Source organism: Hemitrygon akajei, chromosome 3, assembly GCF_048418815.1.
Source record: "Hemitrygon akajei chromosome 3, sHemAka1.3, whole genome shotgun sequence".
In the NCBI taxonomy this organism is placed as follows: domain Eukaryota; kingdom Metazoa; phylum Chordata; class Chondrichthyes; order Myliobatiformes; family Dasyatidae; genus Hemitrygon; species Hemitrygon akajei.
The window spans coordinates 88,553,404-88,580,750 of NC_133126.1; the positions used below are offsets into that span (position 1 = coordinate 88,553,404).

The 27,347-nt window shown below is 43.2% G+C and overlaps 1 protein-coding gene across 1 annotated transcript in view; it reads left to right on the forward strand.

Annotated features, from left to right (window-relative positions):
* The first annotated feature begins 4,764 nt into the window (after nt 1-4,764).
* The window catches only part of itpka (inositol-trisphosphate 3-kinase A), an 88,955-nt gene continuing 66,372 nt past the window's right edge, over nt 4,765-27,347 (forward strand). The window contains exon 1 of the mRNA XM_073040309.1: nt 4,765-5,747. Within this exon, the coding sequence (XP_072896410.1) occupies nt 5,274-5,747 (474 nt within the window). The 5' untranslated portion in view covers nt 4,765-5,273. The remainder of the gene's footprint in view (nt 5,748-27,347) is intronic.

Here is a 27,347-nt window from a genome sequence, read left to right on the forward strand (position 1 = left end):
ACCTTTTGATGAATGATGTCTGCCGCTTGATTGTGCCTGTGTAAGAAATCAGATTGGGTTAAAATGCTGCAGAATCCTGCAATGTATTTGATTGCTTCTGGTTTCTCTAGGCAGTTTCTCAATTTATTGCCTTGAATCTGTTGCATCTTTTATTATGTATTTTTGATCATCAAGGACCCCTTTCACCCTGGTCAATTTCTCTTCTTCCCCTTCCGAGAGAGAAGATACAAAAGCTCGAGAGCACATACCACCAGGCTCAAGAACAAGTTCAATCCCGCTGTCATACCTGGCTCTGTACTGCCACAAGCAGCTCCTCTGTTTCTGGGAAGAGCTCTCCATCTCTGCATCCTTGTTGACATCTAGCCTGCTCAGATGTTGTAATGTCTTCCATGAAGGTCATACTCTTCCATTGGTTAACCTTTTCTTCTGTAGTGATAATTTCTTCATTTTTCTGATTTGTGCTTTCATTTAAGTTTTGTATTATGTACTTCTTATCAGAATTGGATATGCTTGTGTTGAATCCTGTTTTTATGCATGAAAATATATCTTTAGAAGTTTTATTTGACGTTGTGTAAACTTTTAATGTCTGTTATTCTCTTTCTCCTTCTGTCCCAGGTAGCGTTAGTCTAACTAAGTGTTAACCTAGTGTTTTCTAAAATTTGTCATTGCAGTTCTTATTTTTCTTTGTAAATTTTCCAGATTGGTTATGAACCAATAGTGAAAGTGTTTATTCCCTTTGTTATATTTTTACTATGAGCTCTATTTGGCAGATGTTTTTTAAGCCTTGAAGTAAATACTGTCAAAAGTTTCACCTTTATTGCGCTATGATCTGTTTTCTTTATTCGTTGATATCCAAGATACTTAAATGTTTCATGCTCATCCATCGGATGAGTTGTATCCTCCTGCTCTGTTTTATTTCGAGTAGATCTATTGCACCTTTCTTTATGTTTACTGTTCTGCAATTATCTAGTCCAAAGTTCATTATATTACTATTAGCTTTAAGATATGTTTTACAAAGTGTATGGAATAATTTGTGAATAAGTCAGATTATTTACACAAAATACTCTGCAGATGTTGGGGTCAAAGCAACATGCACAACACACTGGAGGAACTCAGCAGGTCGGGCAGCATCCGTGGAAACGAGCAGTCAACATTTCTGGCCAAGACCCTTCGTCAGGACTGAAGAGGGAGAGGAAGGGGCCCTATAAAGAAGGTGGGGGGAGGGTGGGAAGGAGAAGGCTGTTAGGTGCCAGGTGAAAAATCAGTAAGGGGAAAGATCAGGGGGTGGGGGAGTGGATAGGAAGGAAAGGTGCAGAAGGAATGTAAGGGGAAAGCATTGTGTAGTAGAAGAAGGCAGAATCATGAGGGAGGTGATAGGCAGCTGGAGGAGGAGGCAGAGTGAAACTGGGATGGGGGAAGGGAGGGGGAGGGAATTACCGGAAGTTGGAGAATTCAATGTTCATGCCAAGGGGCTGGAGACTACTCAGACGGTATATGAAGTGTCAGATTATTTGTAACCCGGAGAGCCCCTGTAGAAACAATAATACAGTCAGTAAACTGCATCACACTGCAATCACTACTGAGTTGGTAGCGGCTTTTCTTTTTGAGTCAGAATGTTAGATTTGGGCACATTACACAGGCTGATTCACCTGCAGTCTGGAGGAGTGCGACACAGTCAAAGGAACAAGCTGTGACATTGTTTATCTTTGCACAAACTGTTTCCTGACTAATATTTGTCTCTGTAAACACACAATAAATTATTAAACATTGACTCACTAATCTCAAAACCACTGCATTTACTAAACATAGAAAAGGCAGATGCTGGGAATTTGAAACAAAAAAAATCTCAGAATTGCAGGAAACACTCATCAGGTCTGGCAGCACCTATTGTGAAAGAAGGAAAACAAGGCGGTTTTGTGATGCAGAAAGAATGGAGAAGAGAATGTGGCAAAAGATATATACAGTCAGCCCTCCTTATCCACGAATTCCACATGCGCGAATTCAACCAACCGTGAATCGCGAAAACCCAGAAGCGCTCTTCCAGCACTTGTTGTTCGAGCATGTGCAGACCTTTTTGTCTTGTCATTATTCCCTAAGCAATGTAGTATAACAACTATTTACATAGCATTTACATTGTATTAGGTATTACAAGTAATCTAGAGATGATTTAAAGTATACCGGAGGATGTGCGTGGGTTTACGTGGATCGGGATCGAAAAAAATCGGAAGTTCTCTTACTAAGTAAGTTGGAACAGGTACATCCGGTATTATTTAGCGTCAGTTAGTCAAACGTCTGTCTTAGTATATAGTATATATTTTACCTTTCTATGCATACAAAACACTTAAGAACGAATGTTTCAGCACTGGGCTCGGGAACGAAAGTTCCTGAGTTCAATCTAGTGACAGATCGCTCCCAAGTGCGCTCTCCGCTGTACCGGGTTGATGTGGAAGATCAAAAACCAAAACCCCAAAACCCAATAATTAAACCACTGCGTTGCTTAGTAATAATTGTAGATTTCATCGGGGCAGGGCCTTTCTCAATTTATCCTTTAAAATTGTTCCGATCGTTGACTGACGTAGCCTAACGCTTTTCTAATGACCGATGTCGTTTCACCTCTTTCCGATCGCTTTATTATTTCCACTTTATTTTCAATCGTGATTATTTTTGTGAACAGCAACACTGACGATTCAGATCTCTACCGCCGGGTCCTAATGTCCACCGCACTGAGACAGGTTAAATAAGATCTGTGGTTCCGCTGGGTCCTAAGGTCCATCGTATTGAGACAGGTTGAATAAGATCTGTGGTTCCGCCGGGTCCTAATGTCCACCGCACTGAGACAGGTTAAATAAGATCTGTGGTTCCGCTGGGTCCTAAGGTCCATCGCATTGAGACAGGTTGAATAAGGGACTTGAGCATCCGCGAATTTTGGTATCCACGAGGGGTCCCGGAACCAATCCCCCGTAGATAAGGAGGGCTGACTGTATATAAAACTCCATTAAACTGTTGTTGGGCTTTTCAGTGATCCATGTCGTTTGGAATCTGGCTCACCAAGTTATGTATGCAATCCCCATTCTCAGTGTTTTAGGAGTGACTTCTTCCCCTTCATCATCAGATTTTGGAAAGGTTCATGGACACAAGCTCGCTAATCCCCCTTTGTACTACGAATGTAAGTGAATACCTTACAGTAATTTTTATGATTTGCACTGGGCATGCCACCAACATCTCCATGTCGCATACAGCACCCTGACTGCATTACTGCCCCATATAAACCACTTGACCCCACAACGTGTCATGGAGCCATCTCGACAGATAGACTGACCTTTCTGGTTGACTACTGATGACTTGTGCAGTTCTGCAGGGGCCGATGTTGGAACCACTTCTTTTCATGTTGTATGTCAATGATTTAGATGATTATACGTTGATTCTTTCATTCCCGGAATCATTCTCATGAACCTCCTCTACACCATCCCCAATGCTAGCAAACCTTTTCTTAGATAAGGGGCCCGAGACTGCTCTCAATGCTCCAGGTGCGGTCCAACCAATGCCTTATAAAGCCTCAGCGTTATATCCTTGCTCTTACATTGGGGGCAGTACAGTAGCATAGTGGTTAGCACAACGCTTTGCAGTACAGCAACCCGGTTCAGCGGGCTTTGCGACCGAGTTTGCTTATGACACAAAGATAGGCGGAGGTTCAGATAGCATTGAAGAAGCAGGGGGTCTGCAGAAGGCCTTTGACAAATTGAGAGAATGGGCAAAGAACTGGTAGATGGATACGGTGTCTGGAAGTGTATGGTCATGCACTTTGGTACAAGAAATAAGGGTGTAGACTATTTTCTAAATGGGGAGAAAATTCAAAAATCAAGGTGCAAGGGGACTTGGGAGTCCTTGTGCAGGATTCCCTGAAGGTTAACTTGCAGGTTGAGTCAGTGGTAGAGAAGGCAAATACAATATTAGCATTCGGTTCGAGAGGACTACAATAGTTAATTATTTATTTATTGAGATACAACAGGGAATAGGCCTTTCCGGCCCTTCAAGTCATGTTGCTCAGCAGTCCCCTGATTTAATCCCAGCCTAATCGCAGGGCAATTTACAATGAGCAATTAACCTACCAACCAATATGTCTTTGGGCTGTTGGGAGGAAACCTAAACTCTCGGAGAAACCCAAGCAACCTCCTTACAGGCAGCGGCAGGAACTGAACCCAGTACTGCAAAGCATTGTGCTAACCACCACATTACTGTACCGCCCCAATATAAGAGCAGGCATATAACGCTGAGGCCTTATAAGGCATTGGTTAGACCGCACCCGGAGCATTGTGAGCAGTTTGGGGCCCCTTATCTGAGAAAAGCTTTACTAGCCTTGGAGACGGTCCAGAGGGGGTTAATGAGAATGATTCCGGGAATGAAAGAGTCAATGTATAAGGAGCATTAGATGGCCCTGGACCTGTAATCCTGGCGTTCAAAAGAATAAGGGGGTATCTCATTGAAACCTATCACATATTGAAAGACCTCGATAGAATGGATAGAGAGAGGATGTTTCCTATAGTGAGTGAGTCTGGGACCAGGGGGCACAGCCTCAAATTGCAGGTATGGCCATTTAGAGTTGAAGAGGACTTTCTTTAGGCAGTGGGTGGTAACATCTGTAACATTGTCACGAATGACTGTGGAGGTCAAGTCATTGGGTGTATTAAAGTTGGAGGTTGATAAGTTCTTGAATAGTTAGGGCATCAAAGGCCTACAGGAGAATGGGGTTGAGAGGGAAAATGGATCATCCATGATGAAGTAGCAAACCAGACTTGATAGATCGAATGGCCTTACTCTGCTCCTGTGTGTTACGGTTTTATGGGTTCAAGAGAGCGCTTTGCCGCTCTCCCTTCTCCAGGGTAAGGAAGTACAACAAACTTTGGTCATGATAGTACTATTCACATACAGTACTTGGACATGTCTGCACAAACATCATTAAACAGTTCCCGGTTATTCTCTTGATTTGGTTTACGCAAGATTGCAACTTAAACAAACTCGTGGTTGCTTTGTCACAGGTTACACAAATACCGCCCAGAATCGCGCCTCCAATTGTCTTGTTTGCAGAAGGAGGGGTACTCGATCTTTAAGTCAGACATTTGGGCTGCGCCGCTGAATAGAGGCTGATTGTCCTGTCCTCGCTACAGAGGTCTGATACTGAACTTCCGCTTTTGGCACGGTTTGCAGTCGGGGGAGAGAGAGAGAGAGAGAGACAGTCAGACAGGTAACAAAGTGGATTGCAGACCAAGATATTCATGCAGGTTGGAACCACGCAGGTTCCCCTTGAGAAGCATCGTGCGATGCTCCATCGAAAGTCCTACACGATCAACGAAACGTCCAGGAGCAAAAGGAACTGCAGCCCTGCACCGCAAGCGAAATTCACCATGGTGGATCTGAGCGCGGCGAACACTTCCGCCGGTCCCACCAGCCAAGAGGCAGATAACTCCGTCTGCAGGCTGCAACCGGCCGGCAGGGAGGAGGCGAGGACCGAGCTGGAACCTCGGCAGCGCCATCGACTCCCCGTCCCCCAACTCACCATCACCTCGGACGAAGGGACGACGCAGGAAAGCCTGGAGTTGGAGCTGGACTCCAACATCAGAGTGCGCCGCAAGCTCTCCAACTCCTCGCTCTCCTCCACGGGCTCTTCTCTCCTCGAGGAGTCCGAGGATGACCTGCTGGATGGTCAGGCGCAAGACCTGGGCGCCGAGGATTACCGGGACTTCAGTCTGGTGAGTGCTTGACCTGAACTCTAGCTTCCGTGCAGCGCTTTAGAAAGTCAGGAGGGAGAATTCCAACAATGGTAAGAAACTCCAGAGTACTGAGGAGCTCAGCTGGTACCATCAAATGGTCCCTCCAAACACTAGGTGTTTTGAGCAGAACAATCGGCAGCAAGGTGGCTAACAGAGGGCACAAATATGACGTCATTGGCAGAAGAAAAGTGTTTGTTTTGGAGTGGTACAGAGGGTGACAGCTCCAACAACCGGGGTTCAGTCCAGATCTCTGCAGTTATATGTGTGGAGTTCGCTATTTCTTCCTCTGACCGTGTGGGGTTCACGGGTGCTATAGTCTGAGGGGTGGGCAACGTGGGGAGAATGAAATGGGAATTGTGTAGTTGGCTGTTTTTTGGTTGGTGCAGATGTAGTGAGTCAAAGTGCCTGTTTCTGTGTTGTTTGGGCTCTCTAAGTGTGTAACTGAATGGCAGAATTTCAAAGTCAAAGTTGATTGTCATGCGCAAGTACATAACGTTAAAGTTCAATAGAAAACTTAATTGTATAGCAGCAGATACAGAACATTCATGCAAAAAAAACAAATTAAACATAAATCACATAAATAAATAATTAAACATAAGTCGACAGTGCTTCTCCCTATAGATGCTGCCTGGCCTGCTGCGTTCCACCAGCATTTTGTGTGTGTTGCTTGGATTTCCAGCGTCTGCAGATTTCCTCATGTAAACATAAATCATGCACAATTAAAACAAAAATAAACTCTGTTATACTGTAAAGTGGTCATACTGTTGCCACACTGAAGTAGTGAGTAGAGTTGTGTAGGTTGGTGTTAGAGCCAAATGGCTGAAGGGAAGTAGCTGCTCTTAAATCTGGTGGTGTTGGATGTAATAAACTTGAGGCAAGTTAATGGGAATATGGGGAAAGCAGATTCCAGGGAAAATTACTGGGAGAATGTGATTGCTGCTGTAGACATGATGGGCCAAATGGCCTTCCTCTGAATAGGAAAGATCTATCAAAACAGAAACTTAAAATATAAAAAGCAGCAGGAGACACCACATTTGTGGAGAGGAAACCATTTCAATGTGATGGCATTTGACTGGATGCTGTCTGCTGTTGTGTTCTGGAATGCACTGGCTTGGAGGATGCCTGGGGAAGGTTCAATTGCAACTAGCAAACAGGAACCAGTACAGTATCTGTAAGAAGAATATTTTAGAGCTCTTAGTTAAGGAACAGGTGTAAGGAGAAGGGATGCCAGGGCCAAATTGTCTCCTCCCATGTGGTGGGCTTCCATGTGCAGATCAGAAAATGGCCAAACCCCTGGAAGCATGGAGCCTCTGGGATGGCTTTAAGATCACAGATTTGAACTGACTGGGTTCTCCACTGATGCTGCTCAACACGATAATTTCCATTCTTGTTTTGTTCAAGGAACAGCAAGCTGTGGCTCTAAAGTTTATTATGTCCACCCATGCTGGGAGAAATGCTCTTGTCTTGCTTGGTGCAGTATGAGATAAATTACAGGAAATTGTGCCAAAAACTAGCAGCAGTAGGCGTGAGTAGTTCTTTTGTTATGTAGTTTCGCAGGCAGACAGGGACTGCATTGTTTACAGGTGGTGGAACAAAACTACCTCAATGTAACACACACACACACACACACACACACACACACACACACACACACACACACACACACACACACACACAAACAGACACATATACACAAATGCACACATATATGCATACACACAAACACGATGACATACATATAAAATAATGTGCAAAAGTCTTCAGACACAGGTAAAAATATGTAAAGTGAAGATGCTTTCAAGAATAATGAAATGAGAAGTTTCTAAATATCAAAAAAATTACTATAAAGAACAGTAAAGAGTAAAAAAAATGTGTTGTGACCACCCTTTGCCTTTAAAACTGGATCAGTTCTCTTAGGTACACTGTTGTGCAGTTTATAAGAAAAGCAGCTAGTAGGTTGTTCCAAACATTTCTGAGAACTTGTCACAGTTCTGCTGCAGGCTTTGGCTGTCCTGCTTGCTTCTGCCTCTTCAGATAGTCCCAGAGAGCCTGGATGATGTTGACATCAGAGCTCTTTGGAGATCATACCATCTGAAACCAAAAACCTAGGGTGCCTACAACTACATACAGAAAGATAGTCAGTGTACACACACACACACACACACACACACACACACACACACACACACACACACACACACACACACACACACACACACACACACACACACACACACACACACACACACACACACACACACACACACACCTGCTCTTATACAAAAATACACACGCAAGCACAGATGTACAAGCTGCCATATAGACATGCAAACACGTACAAATGCATACACTCAATGCAGGAAATGTAATAGAAGTTGGAACTTGAAGTGAAACCAATAAAAAATGTCCATAAATGCTGCTGAGTCAATAGCTTAGTGTAGACAGATGGCTTTGAAATACATAATTACATTAAATTGCTAATTGTGGTAGGAATTTCTTCATAACAGACAGGTCTAATTATCATTTTATCATCATATTGCTACATCATGTACATGTCAAGTATTCCTAAGTGTTCAGTGGCATATTTTGCAGAAATAAAGTTTATAGGTACTCTCAGAAGCTCATCTGTTTCTGAAGAAACAGCATTTTCTATTTGACTTTGGACCCAGTGCATTCAAATATTCTTGAGTTATGTAATTAATTCTGTAAGATACAGTTCAGACTTAGGAGCCTCAAAGTTTACAAAATAATATTTTTATCATCTAAATGCAGTGATTCCAAGAGGAAAATTTATACAGGGCATTTCTAAACATTGTGGAAATGTTTATTCTTATAGAAGTGTTTAAAATTATGAGAAACATAGATAAGGTGGATGGGAAAGGTCTTTTCCACAGGCTAGGGTGAGCAAAGCAGGGGAGCATAGGTGTAGGGTGAGAAGCAAAAGGTTTAAAAAAGATCTGAGGGGCACCTTTTTCACACAGAGGACAGTATGTATATGAAACGAGCTGCTAGAAGTGGTGGAAGCTGACACAAGAATATTTAAGAAGCACTTGGATAGGTACGTGGAGGTGTGGGGCATAGAACGGTATGTGCTGAATGCGGGGTAGACACCATGGTTGCATGGACTTGGTGGGCCGAAAGGTCTGTATTCGTGCTGTTTTGCTCTGACTGTATGTGTCTATTTTATCGTTAGTGCAATTTCTTTCTATTTATATCAGACAAAGCATTGAGCATGTAATGTGGTTGATGGTTAGGCCTTTGCCTAGGTCCTACATGGAAAACATGCCTAAAAGGTTAGAACCTGTAGGATCCTAGACAAATTGGACCCAAAGTCAGCTTGGTAAAAAAGGGGAGAGGGTGATGACATCATCATGCCTATGTGGAGATGTGCCTCCACCCTACTACCCAAAGGATTGTTTTTATGAAATCATGAAGCCTATGACCAGTGGTGCTGTTTGATACGTACATTAACGGTCTGGAGGTGAATGCAGGAGGTATGGTTAGTAAATTTGCAGATGGCAAGAACATTGATGGTGTTTTTATTAGTGAAGAGAATAGCCATTGGCTACAGGGTGATAACGATCATTTGGTAAGATGGGCAGAGCAAACGGCGATGGATAATAAGTGTGAGGAATAACAGGGGTAGGGTGTAAACCAGAAATGGCTCTGGTGAGTTTGGAGGAACAGAGAAAACTTTTTATACAAATCCAAAGGTTTCTGAAGGTGGCAACATGGAGAGATGAGATGATGGAAGAAGGCACATGGGTAATTTCAATCATTAGTCAGGGCACAACATATAACAGCTCGGACATTATAGTACAACTTTATAAAACACGCATGTAACAGTAACCTTGAATTGGACTATTTCCACCCCTCTTTCAGGCAGTGCAGTCTAGATTCAATCAGCGATATCTGGGCCCAGGACAGGTTATCCAATATGGTAACAGTCAGGAATTTAAAGCACCACTGAACACGATCAGTGTTCATCCTCTTTCAACTTCCTGAAGTCAGCAATAAGTTCTGTAGTTTTACTGATGCAGAGTGAGAGTCTGTTTTTGCGGCACCACTCAACCAGTTGTCTTCTCTCTCCTGTACACTGACTCATCACCATCTCTGATTCATGCAACAACAGTGGTATCATTGGCATATTTGTATATGGTGTAGGAGCTGTGCTTACCGAGCAGGTAGGGAGTAAGTACTTATGCAATAATTGAGAAATCTTTAAATGAGCATTCAAATTGCCTAAGCATAAAAATCGACAAAGAGCTGGTGAATGGGTTAGTGTAGGAAGGGACATGTTGTTTGGCATGAACATGAAAGGTCAAAGGGCCTCTTGCTGTGCTGTGTGTCTTTTTGTCTTTACAGTGCAGGTTGGCATTCCTGCATGCTGCTAAGGGAATACTGTATTGCATTGTTGGTGAGGAGGATAAACAGAGGCTCACTCAAGTGAATTTGTAGCAAACCATTGTGATATTTTGAGGAAACCCTGAGGCCTTCTCCATGATGAACTGTTCCATGTCAGTCTTTTAGCCAATGACACCACAAAATAGACTCTCTTATTTCAACAATAACTTTATTCATTATAAAAAGTATACAGTGGATTCCAGTTAATTGGGACACATTGGAATATTTTGGCTAAATTAAGAGGCTTCACCAATTAGCCGAAGTTAAATTGTAGTTTGTCTTTTTCATAAATAGTTCACGTATAAAAAAGATGAACTATTATTTAACTGAGTAAGAAATTATGTATTTAAATGAAATATACAGGACAAACTAGAACACTAACAATACTACTACAGTACTAAAAAGCTGTAGCTCCTAATGATAATCAACAGAGGTAGTTATCCAGTGTACACTGCTGGTTTCTTTTGATTGACTGTATATGAACAAAATCATCGCGGACACCTAGTGTAGATAATGGACTGGCTTCACACAATGCTTTCGGGGATTGCATCTTCCATACCTTCATTTTCATTGTAACATTACAGATGGTTGTTGATACCTTCAAGTTCTTCGGAGTTCTTAACTTGTTGAAGTAGTGAAATAATTTCATTTTCACTCCCAGCTGTTCCTGGCATCTCCATGCCTGAATGTTTGAAACCGCAGTGAGCAAAACGGTTCTGAATTCTTTTGCTGGTTATTTCTCACCAACTATCAGTGACAGAAATCACTGATCTTTGAACACAAACACATGCAATTGATGCTGTTTAAAAACTGTTTGCTCTAAGCACGGTATGGTGCCTAACAGCCACACAAATACACGGCAGTGACACTAGTTAGAATCTGTTTGGCAACAGTCTCTTGTCTCACTTAAGCAGCCTAGTGCCCCAAATAAATGAAGGGAAACCCAGCTATTTTCTTGAATATTTTTGTTTTTTAAGTGTTGTCTGAAGTAAGTGGCTGCAGCAATTAACTGATGGCCCAATTAACCAGAATCCACAGTATATCTAGAAGAATGTTTACTGCAAAATGTTTGTATTCGAGGTCAATACAATCAGTAGTGTTAACTTTTGTTTTAACTCTGCCATCCTTGCCACTCATGTGGCCCTCTGAGGGTGATATGCCCACACTTACTGTAATTCCTGTATTGGCTGTGGAGAACATGGAGTCATGCATCTTAGAGTCTAACCAGGTCCATACCAACTGTATTGTCCAATGAACTAATCCCTTCTGATCTGTAATCCTCTAACCACTTCTATCCATTTACTTACTGAGCTAGCTTTTAAATGCTGCTAATGTGCCACCTCAAGCACTATTTCTGGCAGCTCATTCCAAATATGCATGAAGAAGCTGTCCTTAATGTCCCTTGTAAGATCAGATGTGAGAGATTTACACCTGCGCCCTCTTCTACTGGACTACTAAAGTGCTCCAATAAATGTGATAACCTGCTTTGGAGTTTGTGGGGCATAGCTTTGGAAACACCTTATATTTCTGTGTTATCATTAATTTGGAAAAACATCCCAAGCTGTTTGGGATAGCTTGGTGCTTTACAAACACAACTTCTATCCTCCTCCTGTCCATTCCTTCTGTGCGTGTAGGATTTAGGAAATAATCTCAGTTACAGTATTGCTGATATATACTCCTCCTCAATTTCACTGCAAGCCAGGATTTTCATCAATAACATTGACAGAACTATTATTAGTTCTTGTGTCAGAGGGTTCTTCTGTATGGAAAGGTAAATGAAATACCCAAATTAAACATGTAGCTTTGTGTTTGTTGTAAAAGGTGTATCAGGCTGCATCAGGATCCTGTTTGTTAATGGTGTTGCCTTGACCATCACAGCCAAGTCAAATAATCGTAATTCCCAGCGATTCACCCAGGATCTGTGACGTGGCCTACAGCTGGTGTTAAACTTGAAATGCCTTGAAACGGTTCTCGTTGAATAACAGTTAAAATAATTAGTAAATAGCTGTGAGTACAGGAAAGTGCTTGTGTTTTTTTCCCCTTGTGATTATATTGAGCTGGTTCATGGTTTCAGCCCTTTACACAGCTGCTCTTGGTTCAGTCTCTCTCAGGCTTTCGGGGAAATATCAGTCCCACAATATTTCAGTGTTTTCCTGTATTCCTACGCTTTCCACGAGATAACATTCCACTTAAAACGGTCTCATCTTTTACCCAGTCTAGGAGTAAACAATCAACTGATCCAATTAGAATCTTAGTTCCATTCTGTCTGGAGACCAAGTTAATTCCAGTTAATCATTGCCCTTTACACATTGGGTAATTCTATTCTCTCTGTATCTAAACCCACCCTCCCATTCCTTCAGAGGGTAAACTAACCCTCATGCTGCCCTGGGGTGAGTTTCCCTCTCTCTTGAGCTACACCCATCCTCTCACACTCTCTGGCTCAGGGCTCCCTCCATCTGGGGGTGCATACCTCTCCCCCCCCCCAACTCTATCCTTGACTGATTTTACTTTCTAAGAATACACACAGCTCCATACATCATCTCAGGCTGCAGGCGCTATCACTGCACACATAAAAGCTATCTGAAACTTGACTGCTGATGCGGCAATACTCCTAAAGAGCCTTCCTACTGTGCTGTGCAGATCTTTGCCTTTAAATAGTGCTGGGATTCACCCCTCCCCTACCCCTCACACCTTTTCCTGCTCCACCCTTCCTGTGCACTCTTCTATCAGTCCAAGAACCGCGTGTTATTGTACTTCCATCTGGCTGGGTGGCATGCCTTGTGTGTGCAGACTGAAAGGCCAACCTGCCCCTCCTCGTATTTGTTTACGTCTGAATACTTGCGCTGTTATGGGAGGTTTCATTAGTCATAGAAAAAGTCAATGAAAAATACAGCTGGGAAACAGGCCCTTCGGCCCATCTAGTCTGTGCCAAACTGTTTGAACTGCCTACTCCCATCGACCTGCACCCGGGCCATCACTCTCCATACCCCTGCCATCCATGTACCGATCAAATAAGTCCTGGACATCCCGAGAAAGCAGACTGTCCAGAGCTTTCTATTCCCAGCGTTGTGATACTGCCGCAAATCTGGGTTTTCAGAACGTCCTGTTACATTCTTGCTGCCCAAGTCAATCATTTAATCATTTTGTGATTGCTTCTGGGGATGAAGGAGGGTCTCCACCCATTGAATCTATGCCAAAGCCAAGAGCTGTCTCATAAATCCCACTGCCCAACTTTTCTTCCACCACCCTGATTCTCTTGCCAGCCACCAGGGAGAGGGGACTTCACAGCAGCCTTTGGGGTGTAGGAGGAGACTGGAGCCCTCAGAAGCAACCCACGCAATCACAGGGAGAACGTGCAAACTCCACACAGACAGCGTCACAAGTCAGGATTAATGGCAGCGACTCTGCCTGCTGCTTCTCTGCAGCTCCCTATCCTCAGTTACAGAACTTTAGCTGCATGACCTCCACCTCAGTGACTTCCCCTGCTCATGTACTGCTGGTTGGTAAAACTCACGGTTACACTTCAGAGCAAAAAGAAAGCTGGAACTACAGAGCGGGTCAGGCTGCAGAGGCGGAAAGAGACATAGTGTTAGTGTTTTAGGTTAGAGATGCTTCAGGAGAAAGAGAAATGTTTTAGGATTGGCGTGATTGTGATTTAGCTGCGTTCATATTAGGAACAGCCACGAGCAGTAATGAGTGGCTAAAGGCATCCAGCAAAGCTCCATCTAAAAAGCTGTTAGCTAATTTGTGGCTCATGGAATTGAGAGATTATGGGATGAATGTTCACACTGTAAGAGAGAGCATGGTAAATGGGCCCATACTTGAACCTGAAGGTGAAAAGACACTAATATTTAACCTAACCATCTGAGTTTAGGGTCTCAACTATTGACTAGATCAGCGGTGCTCAACAGGGGCCATGCCGGATTTCATAGGGGCCACAAGTAAAAAAAATTGGAGGCCACAGGAATCTCTGAATGGGCCGTGATAAGTTTTACTATTTTAATGAAATATTGCTAAAATGTATAAATAAAAAAGAAATGAATATATGTGACTTAATTGGATCCCTGAATGAAATGAATGGGAAAATATGCTAGATGATGCAAATGAGGCAGCAAAGCAGCTTTGTTGATGGTTATCTCTGCTCCTGCTTGACTATGCACGAATCACCATTCATACCCTGCGGAGCGGCCCACTGGGTCCCACTCCACGTCCACCCCCCAAATCACAAACTGCAGATTCGGACGAGGTTTTCGGCAGCAAGTCCAGTCAGCATGGGGCTGCTTCCACCGACCCTTGTGTGCTATAATATTTATAAAATGTGACAAGGAGGGTGCAGTTACTGCAGAGAGGTGAGAACACGTGACGTCCACCACTACGTCCCCATCTACCAGCACAACTTCCATTAAATCCCTGATACTTAACACATTTTGAAAGGAAATTCAATTCACTTTTCTTGGTGAGAACATGCTTTTTATTGTCAGATGGAATTCGCATGTATATAGCTTTTAAAAGATATGTCCTTGAAAAATATAATTATTTTAAAAAATACTGCCTGAAAAGTTAGTTTATTTTTACATGTATGTTCAATACTGAAACTGATACATGAGATTATATTTATTATAATTTTCAGGTGTTTTCTAATTTTCTGTAGAACCTACTCACAATTTTGTAGTTGGTACTGTACTCTACACACACACACACACACACACACACACACACACACACACACACACACACACACACACACACACACACACACACACACACACACACACACACACAAAAGCTTAAGACAGATATTGAAGGTGAAACTATCTTTGAAGAAGTCAAGAGCTATATCTTTGAAAATAATATCCTGCTGGAAAATGTAATGGCTTGTGCAACTGATGGTGCTGTTTCTGTGGTAGTAAGATGCATTGCTCATTTAAAAAAAATGCAGTGCCTTGTGTATTTAATATTTTAGTAGCATTTGAGTAATATTGTAAACCTATTGTTTGATTAATTATTCTTGTTTGTTTAGTAATTCCTTACATTAGTGAATTGCATACATCATGATAAGTGCATGCCTTGCCTTAAGTAACAACGAATGTACATGAGTTATGACCTGGCTCCCTTGTTTTCCTTTCAATTAGTTTTATGTTTTGGTGTTACAAATCATAACAGTGGTGATGAATGAGTTTTAAACGAACCCAAGATGACTCCCTACCTGCTGAGGTGCAGCGAGATGTTCAAGTTAGAAAAAGTGCAGCAAGAATTGATCGAGTTAAGTAAAATCACAGCACTCTTTTTCTTTGCAAGAGGGAAAAAGGCAGGAAATGGAAGAATTCATGGGTTCCGAAATAGATAGTACCAGGTGATAATAATCATTTGGAAAAAAAAGCAGAAATGAATGGCTGACTTCATTGGAAAGGTAAACACGTTCCATTGCACAATGGATAACTGGCTCATGTATACTGAGTGAATTGAAGTAAATGAATTTGCCAATGAAAAGTGAGTTGGATTGGATTTAAAGGCATACTGTTTGCTTAGAAGTTTGACTTACAAAGTACATATAAAACTTATAAAGTATATACATGTCTCCACATGCAACCCTGCCTGCAAGAAAATTGATCTCAGGGTTGTATATGGTGACATATATGTACTTTGAAAATAAAAGTACTTTGAAATTTGAACTCTATTCAAATCTGGCAAAATGAGCTTTGCTGTTATCATGAAAATAATGCAGGAACATTTAGAACTGAAACCATTGTTGATTGCAGAATGCTTTGGGTTTTATAAGTGGAATCAAAAGGAAGGGGAGTCCATTTTAGTTTAGATGGCTGAATTGAATAATTGTCTGAGCATTATCAGTTCAATGATAGGCTTAATGATGCACTGAGAAGTTTAGTTTGTGATATCTTACAAGAAATCATGCAAAAATGGCTCTTAACTGTAGTACGACTTAAGTTTAAAAGAGCAGTTGAAATAGCTTTATCAATGGAAACAGCAGAGAGAGATGACTGAGTTGCAGTCAGGAATGGAAGTAAGCATAAACAAAACTGTAATATCTAAACAGAAACTGGTCTGGCCAAACAAACTGTGTTACCGTTGTGGCAGGGGCTCACGTACACCAGACCAGTTTAAAGGCGAAACTTGCAGAAAATGCAAGGAAGTAGGACACAGAGAGATCTTGTTGGGCAGACAAAAGTAAATGGATTGTATGGGGAAGAGTAAAAGATAAAAAGTCAAGTTGTAGTTTCCTGAAGAGCACTGATCTGTATGCTGTTGCTAGCCTTGAGCTTTACAGTGAGAAAACTAACAATAGGCACAGCAATATGGCTTATTCCATGAGTGAATGGCAAATTAATTAACATGTAATTGGACACTGGTTCGGCTCTTTCAGTCATTCCACAAAATGTGTTTGAATGGCATTTCCAAGACACTAAACTGAAGCCTGCAGATATTCGGCTAAGAACTTACACTTTAGAAAATATCATTCCTGTGTGAATGACATTTGTAGCAGTGAGAAGATACACAACCAACAAGCCACATTGGGCTTGTATGTGGTGAAGACAGGAGGAACAGCATTTTGGGGAGGTGATTGGCTGAGACAACAACAACTTGATTGGAGATCCATCAACTATTTGCATGTCATATTTCCTGTAATAGAGTTAACTGAAAGTGGATTAAGAAAGATTGTTGGCACAACTGTCTCCCTGCTGTACACTATGAACCGTTGCCCATCATAGGGCAGACACGTGTTGATGCCACCCTCTGTGACTCTGTTTGGAAAGCTTATTAGACCAAGGAAGGACCATGTCACTCAGATCGCAAAGGGATCAAATAGAAGGATTAATAAGAGGATGTTCCGGTGAACTGAATGCACCTTCCCAAGATAGAGATGCACATCCAAGAAAGAAGAAAAACGAAAAGAAAAAGGAGGATGACATATGGAAATGGAAGAGGATAAACGAGACCTAATTTCTTGAGAAATTAGCAAATTCTGAGATACAAGAAACAAAAAGAAGAGAAAGAAGCTGGGACCAAGAAAGAAGTAAGGATCAAGATAGATCCCAGAGCTGCCAGAACCACTTCCTGCAGTCTCAGAGCTAACTCCACAACCACCACGAAGGTGGCCTCAAGACCTGAGATTGTTTTCACAGGCACGATTCTTACCTGCCAGACAAAATGTCTACACCACCACCACTCCCCAAGTCAGACAAAACATTATTTCCCAAGAGTAAGAAAGCCTGCTCAGTGACTGTCTTTCGGCCAGAATGGAACAATTTAAAATTTACTATGCTATGGATGTCTATATATAGGAGTTGTATAATATAGTTGAGATGCTCTCTATATTGAATTGAAGTTTATAGCTAAGGAGGGAGGAGTGTTGTGTATTTAATATTTTAGTAATATTTGAGTAATATTGCAAATATATTGTTTGATCAAGCATTCTTGTTTGTTTAAATAATTTATTATGGGTTATATGTAAAAATGAGTGAATTGCATGCATCATGGTGCTACAATGTCATATGTGCATGCCTCGCCTTAAGTAGAAATGAACAAACACGAGTTACCTCCTGGCTCCCTTGTTTTTCTTTCAATTAGTTTTATGTTCTGGGATTATAAAGCAACACATACCTGATATTTTTTGCATATACTGTGTCATACTGTCATAAGAGGCTGGACCCAATTGCAGGACACAGGCACTGAAGCACTAGGGGCAGGACAGGAACAACTAAACAATAGACAAAATGTGGTGACTGTGGTGTGCGTGAGGGACATGATGTTCAAGTTGATTCTGGGGTTCCGGGAGAGTCTTAGAGTTTAGACAAGGTGGGAATCCAGAATTCAGGCAAGGCGGGATCCCGGAGTTCATGCAGGGTCTAGGAGTTCACTGGGCGGGCCGCATAACTCCTGGGCCTCCCAGGCAGGAACATAGGGGCCTGGGCAGGTCACAGGACACCTGGGTAGGTAGCAGGGCACAACCCGTCAACAACGAGAGATAGGTAGGGGCAGAGACCTCTGGGCGGGCCACATAACTCCTAGGCAAGGCCCAGACCTCCCAGGCAGGAACATGGGGGCCTGAGCAGGTCGCAGGACACCTAGGTAGCAGGGCACAACCCGTCAACAACAAGAGATAGGTAGGGGCAGAGACCTCTGGGCAGGCCACATAACTCCTCGGCAGGGCCCGGACCTCCCAGGCAGGAACACAGGGCCTGAGCAGGTCACAGGGCACCTGGGTAGGTTGCAGGGCACAACCAATCAGCAGCAAGGGATGGAAAGGGGCAGAGTCCCCCGCTGGGCAACAGCAGTCCAGCTAGGCTTGCCCGACGAAGGCAAGGGATAGGAAGGGAACTAGGTCCAGGATGACTGCCAGACTTACTCGAAGAACTCATCTTTAAAGAGGGGAACTCCAAGCCAGAGCAACCAGAGGAACAGGATAAGCAAGACAGCCCCCCAACTCAACTCAGTCCCAGAGCCCCAATGGGCATCGCCAGCCGATGGGCATCAGATGCACCTCCTTGAGCCCCAACAAGCCACAATGATCCACAGGTGTGACAAATTGGGCTCAAGGGCGAAAGGAGGGACGGCTACAAGACCTGGAGTCCGGAGTCCGCGGACCGGATCAAGACCCAGAATGCGGGCTCCAGACCGGACCATAACACATACATGTCAGCATTTGATTGTGTGACATCCATAATAAAGGCTGTCAACTTCATCAAATCAAATGCACTTCAAGATCAAGTGTTTTGACACCTTGGTGCGGAAAACATAGAAGATTTTGAATAGCTATTATTGCATACAGAGGTCTGAAGCGTATCAAAAGGGAATTGTATTTGTTGCTTTGTTGCACTTTGGGATAGTAATGTAGCATTTTAAAGTTATTGTCGCTACTGAGTTTGACATAGTTGATGTCATTTAATCTCATATCATGCAAAGAGGCTATTACCACTTCCCTTGGAAAGATCAAACTTTTCAGCAGCAATATTGGACATCATGAGATGATGTAATTTCCTTCACTGGCCACTCTCAAATAGAATTGCAAGATGATGATCTGATTGTATATCCTGATCATTTGAAACAACTGATAAGGAATTTCTGTTCAGAGAGCTGCTGGAGATGCATATTCCAGTTTGGGTGGTGGATCCGTTTGGGGTGAACGTGAATGATGTTGACGCCACATTGCAAGAATGTCTTATTGAGCTGCAGAGTGATACAACAGCTCAGCAAAATTCAAATGCAGCAAACAAACTTTCTAGATAACTAGTGATAATCAAAATAAGTTTCCACAGATCTGGAAGAAAGCAAAGTTGTTCCTAATTAGATTTCCCACCACTTATCTAGTTGAATGTGGTTTTAGCTCTTCACCTATTATCAAAAGTTCATAACTGTCTTGTCGTTGTGAAAAGAGGAGATCTTCGATTATCTTTAACCAAGTTTCAACCAGATATTCAAACACCTGCTCATTTGCATCAGTCACAAGTCTCTCACTAAATACCCAAAGTAGCAATAATAAGTGATTTATTTCTGGTAATGCCACCCCACCTTCATCATTCCCCATCCCCTTTTCCAACTCTTACCTTATCTCCTTGCCTGCCCATCACCTCCCTCTAATGCTCCTCCCCCCTTTTCGTTCTTCCATGGCCTTCTGTCCTTTCCTATCAGACTCCCCTTCTCCAGCCCTGTATCTCTTTCACCAATCAACCTCCCAGCTCTTTACTTCATTCCTTCCCCTCCCAGTTTCACCCATCACCTTGTGTTTCTCTCTCCTCTCCCCCCACCTTTTAAATCTACTCTTCATCTTTTTTAACCTCCAGTCCAGCTGAAGGCTGTCAGCCTGAAAGATGGACTGTGCTTTTTTTTCCATAGATACTGCCTGGCCTGCTGAGTTCCTCCAGCATTTTTGTTTGGGTGGATTTAGAGTACACATTATTAGTCACCATCTCTTTGATGAGAGGAGTGAGTAAAGAGGCTTGTTTTTAACTTCCTTTGTGTCAGATGTCTGGTCTGATTGTGTTTGTTTACAGGGTGAGGGACAAAAGACTGCCTTAATGTCTCTGTCATTCCAGCCTCATCTATCAACAGGCACAGTGTGGGATTGGTTTTGATTTCCTCAGTACAAAAAGCAGCGGGAGGACTAAAGAGATTCTGCAGATGCTGGAAACTCTGAGTAACACTCACAAAATGCTGGAGGGACTCAGCAGGCCAAGCAGCATCTGTGGAAAGGAATAAACAGTGGAAATTTCGGGCCAAGACCTTTAATCAGGATTGGAAAGGAAGGAGGAAGAAGCTAGAATAAGAAAGTGGCGGAGGGGGAGGAGGTGAAAGGTGAAGCCAGCTGGGTGGAGGAGGGGGTTTGAAATGAGAAGCTGGAAAAGGTAAAGGGCTGAAGAAGAAGAAATCTGAGAGGAGAAGAGTATGGACTGTGGGAGAAACGTTCAAAGCCTTGCAGGCATACTCAATAAATACAATAACCATAATAGAATCAATGAAAGATCACGCTAACAGGGTGGAAAACCAATATGCAAAAGGCAAAAAACCTGTGCAAATACAAATAATCAATAATAATAAATAATGAGAACACAAGAGCAGTCCCTGAAATTTCATCCATAGACTGTGGGAACTATTAAGTGATGGGGCAAGTGAAGTTGTCCTCTCTGGTTCAAGAGCCTGATAGTAACTGTTCCTGAACCTGATGGTGTGAGTCCTGAGGCTCCTGTACCTTCTTCCTGATGGCAGCAGTGAGCAGAGAGCATGGCCATGATGATGGATGCTGCTTTCCTGCAACAACATTCCATGTAGATGTGGTCAGTGGTGGGGAGGGCTTTACCTGTGGCGGACTGGGCTGTATCCAGTACTTTTTGTAGCATTTTCTATTCAAGTATATTAGTGATTGTGATGCAGCCGGTCAATATATTCTTCACGACACATCCATAGAAGTTAGTCAAAGTTACAGACATCATGCTGAGTCTTCACTAACTCCTAAGGAAGTGGAGGTGCTGCCATGCTTTCTTCATAATTGCACCTACATGTTGTACCCAGGGGAGGTCCTGTGATCCCCTGATGAGGACTGGCTCCAGTCTCCTCCTCCTGAAGTCAATAATCAGCTCCTTGTTCTTGCTGACATTAAGTAAAAGGTTATTGTTGTGGCACCATTCAACCAGATTTCCAATCTCCCGCCAGTGTGCTGATTCGTCACCACCTTTGATTCAACCTATGACAGTGGTGTCATCAGCAAACTTAACTATAGCTTTAGAGCTGTGCTTAGCCACACAGTCATAAGTGTAAAGCAAGCAGATCAGGGGACTAAGCACACAGCCTCCTGGTGAATATGTGCTAGTGGTGATTGTGGAGGACATGTTGCTGCCAGTCCCACTGTGTGGGGTCTGCAAGTGAGGAAATCGAGTATCCAATTGCACAAGGAGGTATTGAGGCCAAGTCTTGAAGCTTATTAATTGATTGACAAGCCTCGGGGAGGTGATAGGCAGGAAAGGAGAAGTGAAGAGATAAGAGGGGAGCCAGAGTGGGAATGCAAGAAGGAAGGGAAAGTGAGAGAAATCAATGTCCATGCCTTCAGGTTGGAGTCTACCTGGACGATATATGGGTTGTCGCTGGAGAGGAGACCACGATGACCTGTTGGAATAGGAGTGGGGATTGGAATTAAAATGGCTGGCCAACGGGAAATCCCGGTTTTTGTGGACGGAGCAAAGGTGCTCGACAAAGCGGTCCCCTAATCCACGACGGCTGGCACCAATGTGAAGGAGGCTGCATCGGGAGCACCAGACACAGTAGACAACCCTAACAGATTTACAGCTGAAGTGTTGCCTCATCTGGAAGGACTATTTGGGGCCCTGAATCGAGGTGAGGGAGGAGGTGAATGGGCATGTGTAGTGCTTCTTACACTTACAGGGATAAGTGCCAGGAGGGGAATAGTGGGGAGGGACAAATGGACAAGGGAATCACAGTAAGGATGATCCATATGGAAAGCAGAGAGTTGGGGGGGGCGTTAAAAATGTGTTTGGCGGTACGATAGTTTCCTTATCATTGTTATAGCTGGGGGTGGTAGTGGGGATAAGCTCCCTCTACCTGTTAAATGCTCCCAATGGCGTGCGTCTCAAATAGCCTCTGCCAACTGAGTCCAGCTCCTGGCCTTCATGTGTGGCTTGGCTTCTAAGCCTGGCAGAACCGTTTCTACTGACAGGAGAAGGGGCAAAGGTTACTGGCACCTTAAAACCAGTCACTTCGAGCAGATGGATCTCATCGGCTGTGGTTGGAAACTCATCTAGAAGAAGGAAAACTCTGACCTTAAACCTCCTTTGTTTTGCGGCTGTACCCACTCATGGAGAAGTCTTTGGGAGTAAACCCTGAGGGAAGTTGCAGTTCTGGGGTCCCAAAGAAAGTCCTACATTGAGTTCAACGCTGACTGACAGCTCTGCGATGCCGCTGGTGTCAAACTGGGTCGGTCTTTGCCATTCCTTTGGATTCCTGAGCTGCGTTGAGAGGGGGAGCCTGCTGCACGGGTCATCATATTGTACTGCCCAGGCTTGCGTACTTGCGCACTGGTTTGCATATCATGTAGACAGCTGGGCGGCAGCGTGCATGGTTGACCCCAACACAGGCTCCCATACGGTGGTAGGATCCCACTGAAAATGGCTGAGGTTGTGGAAGATGATTTGCTGGATGCGGAAGCTTGGGGTGATAGGAACTCTAAGGGAAGACAATGTGACTGCTCTCTTCCTGATTTTAGTTCTTTCAAGGCTGATCCTTACATTCCCTTCCTGGTAGGGATGACAACCGACTAGGGATCAGACTGGGAAAATTCCTTCAGGCTAGACATTCTCACACCAATCCACTGAGGCAGTGTTAACTGTGAAGTTATTAAATCACAACTACAGAAGCCACTTAATACATTCCATTGCAGTTTGTCTGATCGATGCCTCAAGTCTGGGACCAGCGTGATGTAGTGTTCTTAGCCTTGTAACTCTATGTAAGGGAGAGGTTGTGGTTGGAACTTGTTGTGGGTGGAACTTGTTGTGGGTGGAGCTTGTTGTGGGTGGAACGTGGTGTGAAAGGGGCTTGTGTGTGAGACTTAAGGGTGGGGCTTGTGATATATGTGGCTTGTGGGTAAGCTTTCTGGGTGGGACTTGATGGGGATGGGGCTTATTATGGGTGGGGCTCCTTAGAGCCATGGGCAGTGGCAAGCTGTGGGTTGTGAGTGGGTCTAGCGGGTGAGGACCATTGAGACAGCTTTTACTTTGGGCAGGGGCTTGTTGTGGAAGGTGCTTATTCTGGGTGGGTTTCATTGTGGTCGATGCTTGTTGGAGCCATGGGGAGTGGCTAGTTGTGTGTTTTGTTGTGGGTGAGGCTTATTGGGATAGGTTTGATTATTATAGCTTACCCTCCCTGTAATAAATTGGGGTGTGGAGATCCATCCAAGCTCTTGATGCCTAGTGGTGTCCAGGAGCAAGGGTTGAGGGAGGTCCCTTTTGCTCGTGTACAGGCTGTTTCCTGGTAGCCCAGGACAACATTAGATGGGAGGCAGACCGAGCCTGGGGTTGAAACTGAGCTTGGACTTTTCATGGGTCTAGACACCAAGGATCCCACAAGGTTCAATTGTAACCTCCACAAGGTTCCTTACCTGCTTCTCAGAGTAAACAGAATGATAACATCAGTGGTTCCCCTTTTAAGGAGTTATATCTATTCTGGGCTTTATTGTTGGTTTTTACAGGAAAATTGGTTTCTTTTATTAATGTTATATGAAACAGGCAAGTTTCCTTTTCAACAAAGAAGTTCCATTTAGTAAAGGACTGTTTGCAACCTCAGCTAAGCAACATTCATAGTCATGGTAAAATACGGCACAGAAATAGGCCCTTCAGCCCATCTAGTCCACGCTGAACCATTTAAACTGCCTACTCCCATCGACCTGCACCAGGACCATAGCCCTCTATACACCTACCATCCATGTACCTATCCAAACTGCTCTTAAACGTTGAATCAAGCTTGCATGCACTGTCAGCTTATTCCTCACTCTCACAGCCCTCCGAGTGAAGAAGATTCCCCTCATGTTCCCCTTAAACTTTCCACCTTAACCCATGACCTCTAGTTGTAGTCCCACCCAACCTCAGTAGAAAAAGTCTGCTTGTATTTACCCTATCTATACCCCTCTTAATTTTGTATATCCCTATCAAAAGTCCCCTCAATCTTTTACATTCCAAAGAATAACAGCTTAACCTATTCAACCTTTCCTTATATCTCAGCTCCTCCAGTCCTGGCAACATCCTTTTAAATTTTCTCTGTACTCTTTCAACCTTATTTATATCTTCCCTGTAGGTAAATGATCAAAACTGCACACAATACAACAAATTAGGTCTCACTGACGTCTTATAGAAGTTCACTGTAACATCCCATCTCTTGAACTGAATACTTTGAATCATGAAGGCCAAAGTTGCAGACATTTTCTTTACAAGCCAGAGGCTTGTGCTGTCACTTTCAATGAATTATGGATCCGTATTGCCACATCCTTCTGCTCTACCACACTCCTCTGTGCCCTACCACTCACCGTGTAAGGCTACCCTGATTAGTCATCCCAAAGTGCAACACCTCACACTGCCTGCATTAAATTCCATCTGCCATTTTTCTAGCTGGTCTAGATCCCGCTGCAAGCTCTGGTAATCTTCCTCACTGTCCACTACACCCCCAATCTTGGTGTCATCTGCAAACTTGCTGATCCAGTTAACCACATTATCATCCAGTCTTGGAATATGACACAAGTCAAACCCAAGTTAATGATTGCAAGATGCCCCACGCAGTTGCCTTAGCAAAACATTCAGTCAATTCTCTCATGACATGTCATTGTACAGTATCATGCAGCTGCCACTTAAAAAGATCTACCATAATCTGTTTTGGTGACTCCAAACGCACCCTGTGAACTTTTTAAAGTAGATCAGCCTAAAGGAACACATTGTGCAAGATTAAAGTCTCTGTGTTGTTTCCATACCTGGGGGTAAATTTGCTAGCTGTCAGTTGAAAAACTAATTCAAAAGGAACACACATCAAATCTACTTCAATAGAAATCATGTCTATGTGTGGAAATAAATAAATTGCATTAATATAGCATCTGTGTGGACCTCAAGTGTATTTACCATTGTTAGGTAGAAATTAAGTGTGCTCACCATTTAAAAAAGGGTAGCCAATTTAGTTGCATGATAATCAGCAATGTGATAATGACCTGGATATCTGGGTTAGTGATGTTGATTGATAGATATTGATGAGAACGGCAGGAAACTGTTAGGCCACTTGGCTAGCATGGAAATGTTGGGCCAAATGGCCTGTTTTCATTGCTGTATAGTTCTGTGACTAACAATCTGACCTATTTTGCACAGCACCACTGGGTCTTTCTCATTAAACTCAGAAGTTACCTGAAGTCTTATTTGCAAGTTGCCCCTTCTGACAATGCAGCTTGCTCTGTATGGCCTTTGCTTTGATTACATGCTCAGTTCTCTGGTGCAGTTCTTAAACATAGAACCTTCTAAACAAAGGCAACAATATCTAAATAATTATACCAAATTACTAAAATAGTGAGTCAAATGTTGGGGAGAGGTTAGCAGTGGGTGAAGGGGTGCAGAGAGAGCGCTCTTGTTTGTTTTTGTCGTGGGCAATGGAAGATTGGTATTGGAATAGGACCACCTTTCATCAGTCACCATCTGTGCTCCATCCACCTCACCATATCATTGCACAAAGCAAAGAGGATAATTCTGCCAACTCCTGCAGCACCTGCAACTAGAACAATAACGCATATGCACTTTCACATTCGTTTATTGTCACAGGCATATGTAGTCCGGATATCAATGCCATGAAAGTCAGCTTCTTGCAGACCAAGTGACCTCAAGTGAGGTTTGAATTAATTGTTGTGGGCACACATGCCCAGGGTGTAAATTCAGCAGCTGCGCAGTACATTACAAACATAAGTTAACATAGACTTAAATTAATGTAAGTTGTACTTAACCTACCAAGCAAAACAAACTAAAAGAAACATTATGTATTAATCCAAGTCGAGAGAGAGGAAAAATAGATTTGGTTCTGAGGTAGTTTTAGGGGTTTTAAGGTCAATTCAAGAACCTATAGTGGGGAAGAAGCTGTTGTTGATCTTTGAAGTGTGGATTGTCAGGCTCCTGAACCTCTTGCCTGGTGGCAGCATCGAGAAGAGGGCATGGCTCAGGTGGTGGGGGCCCTTAATGATAGGTATCACCTTTCCGAGACATTGCCTCTTACAGGTGTCATCGATGGTGGGGAGAACCTGTGGTGGAACTAGCTGAATCCACCGCTCTTTGTAGCCTCTTATGCTCCTATGCATCAGAGCTTCAACATAGTTTGAGCATTTTCTTGGTGAGTTGCATTCTTGCTTGTTACTGAATAACTAGCAATGACGATTTGGGTTTCCACATTCAACAAGCTGTTAATAAGCAACTCTGAGAATGGATGTTCTCTTTGCAATGATTGAGTCAGTGCAGGGTGTATGAATCAGATAAAGTCCGGCCAAAGCAATCTTGAGTGCAATTAAGTTAATCACAAATACCAGAAGTTCTATCTGCTGCTGGCATTTTAGATTAACAGTACATAGATTAGTTAATTCAGCAATGTTATTGTCATAATTACTATACAGTCTCTTTGAACATTACGGTACAAGGCTCCGGATTTCCCATTTCCGGCATATGTCCTTGGGAAATGCTACTGCACATAGCAGCTGGTGTTAATGCATTCAGATGGCGCCTCCTTGACAGCTGCTAATGCTGTTTTACTCAAGTGATGAAGTGACGTGTTACATTGCACCCTTCCGCTTGCCTTACAGCTGGTGATGTAGAGCTTCTCGTACAGACTTTCAAAGCCATTTCTCCATGAGGACATCAAATCATAGAGATCTCTCAGACCTATGGTTCAGGATGATGTTTACGTTCCTCTAGTCTATCTCATCGTGTCAACATAACCTCTGTTATTTTCTTCTTCACGTTTAGCTGACCTTTAAATCCATCTATGTTTTTCATCTCAATTACTCCTTGTGTCAGAGCTTGCACATGTGAGCTGCATTTTACTAACATCTTCATGTTTTCTTCTAAAGGAGAGGGAGGAATAAACTGTTGAGTATTCAGGAAAAGGTGCTGGGTATCGGATGTGTACTATCACTGGTTTCTTAGC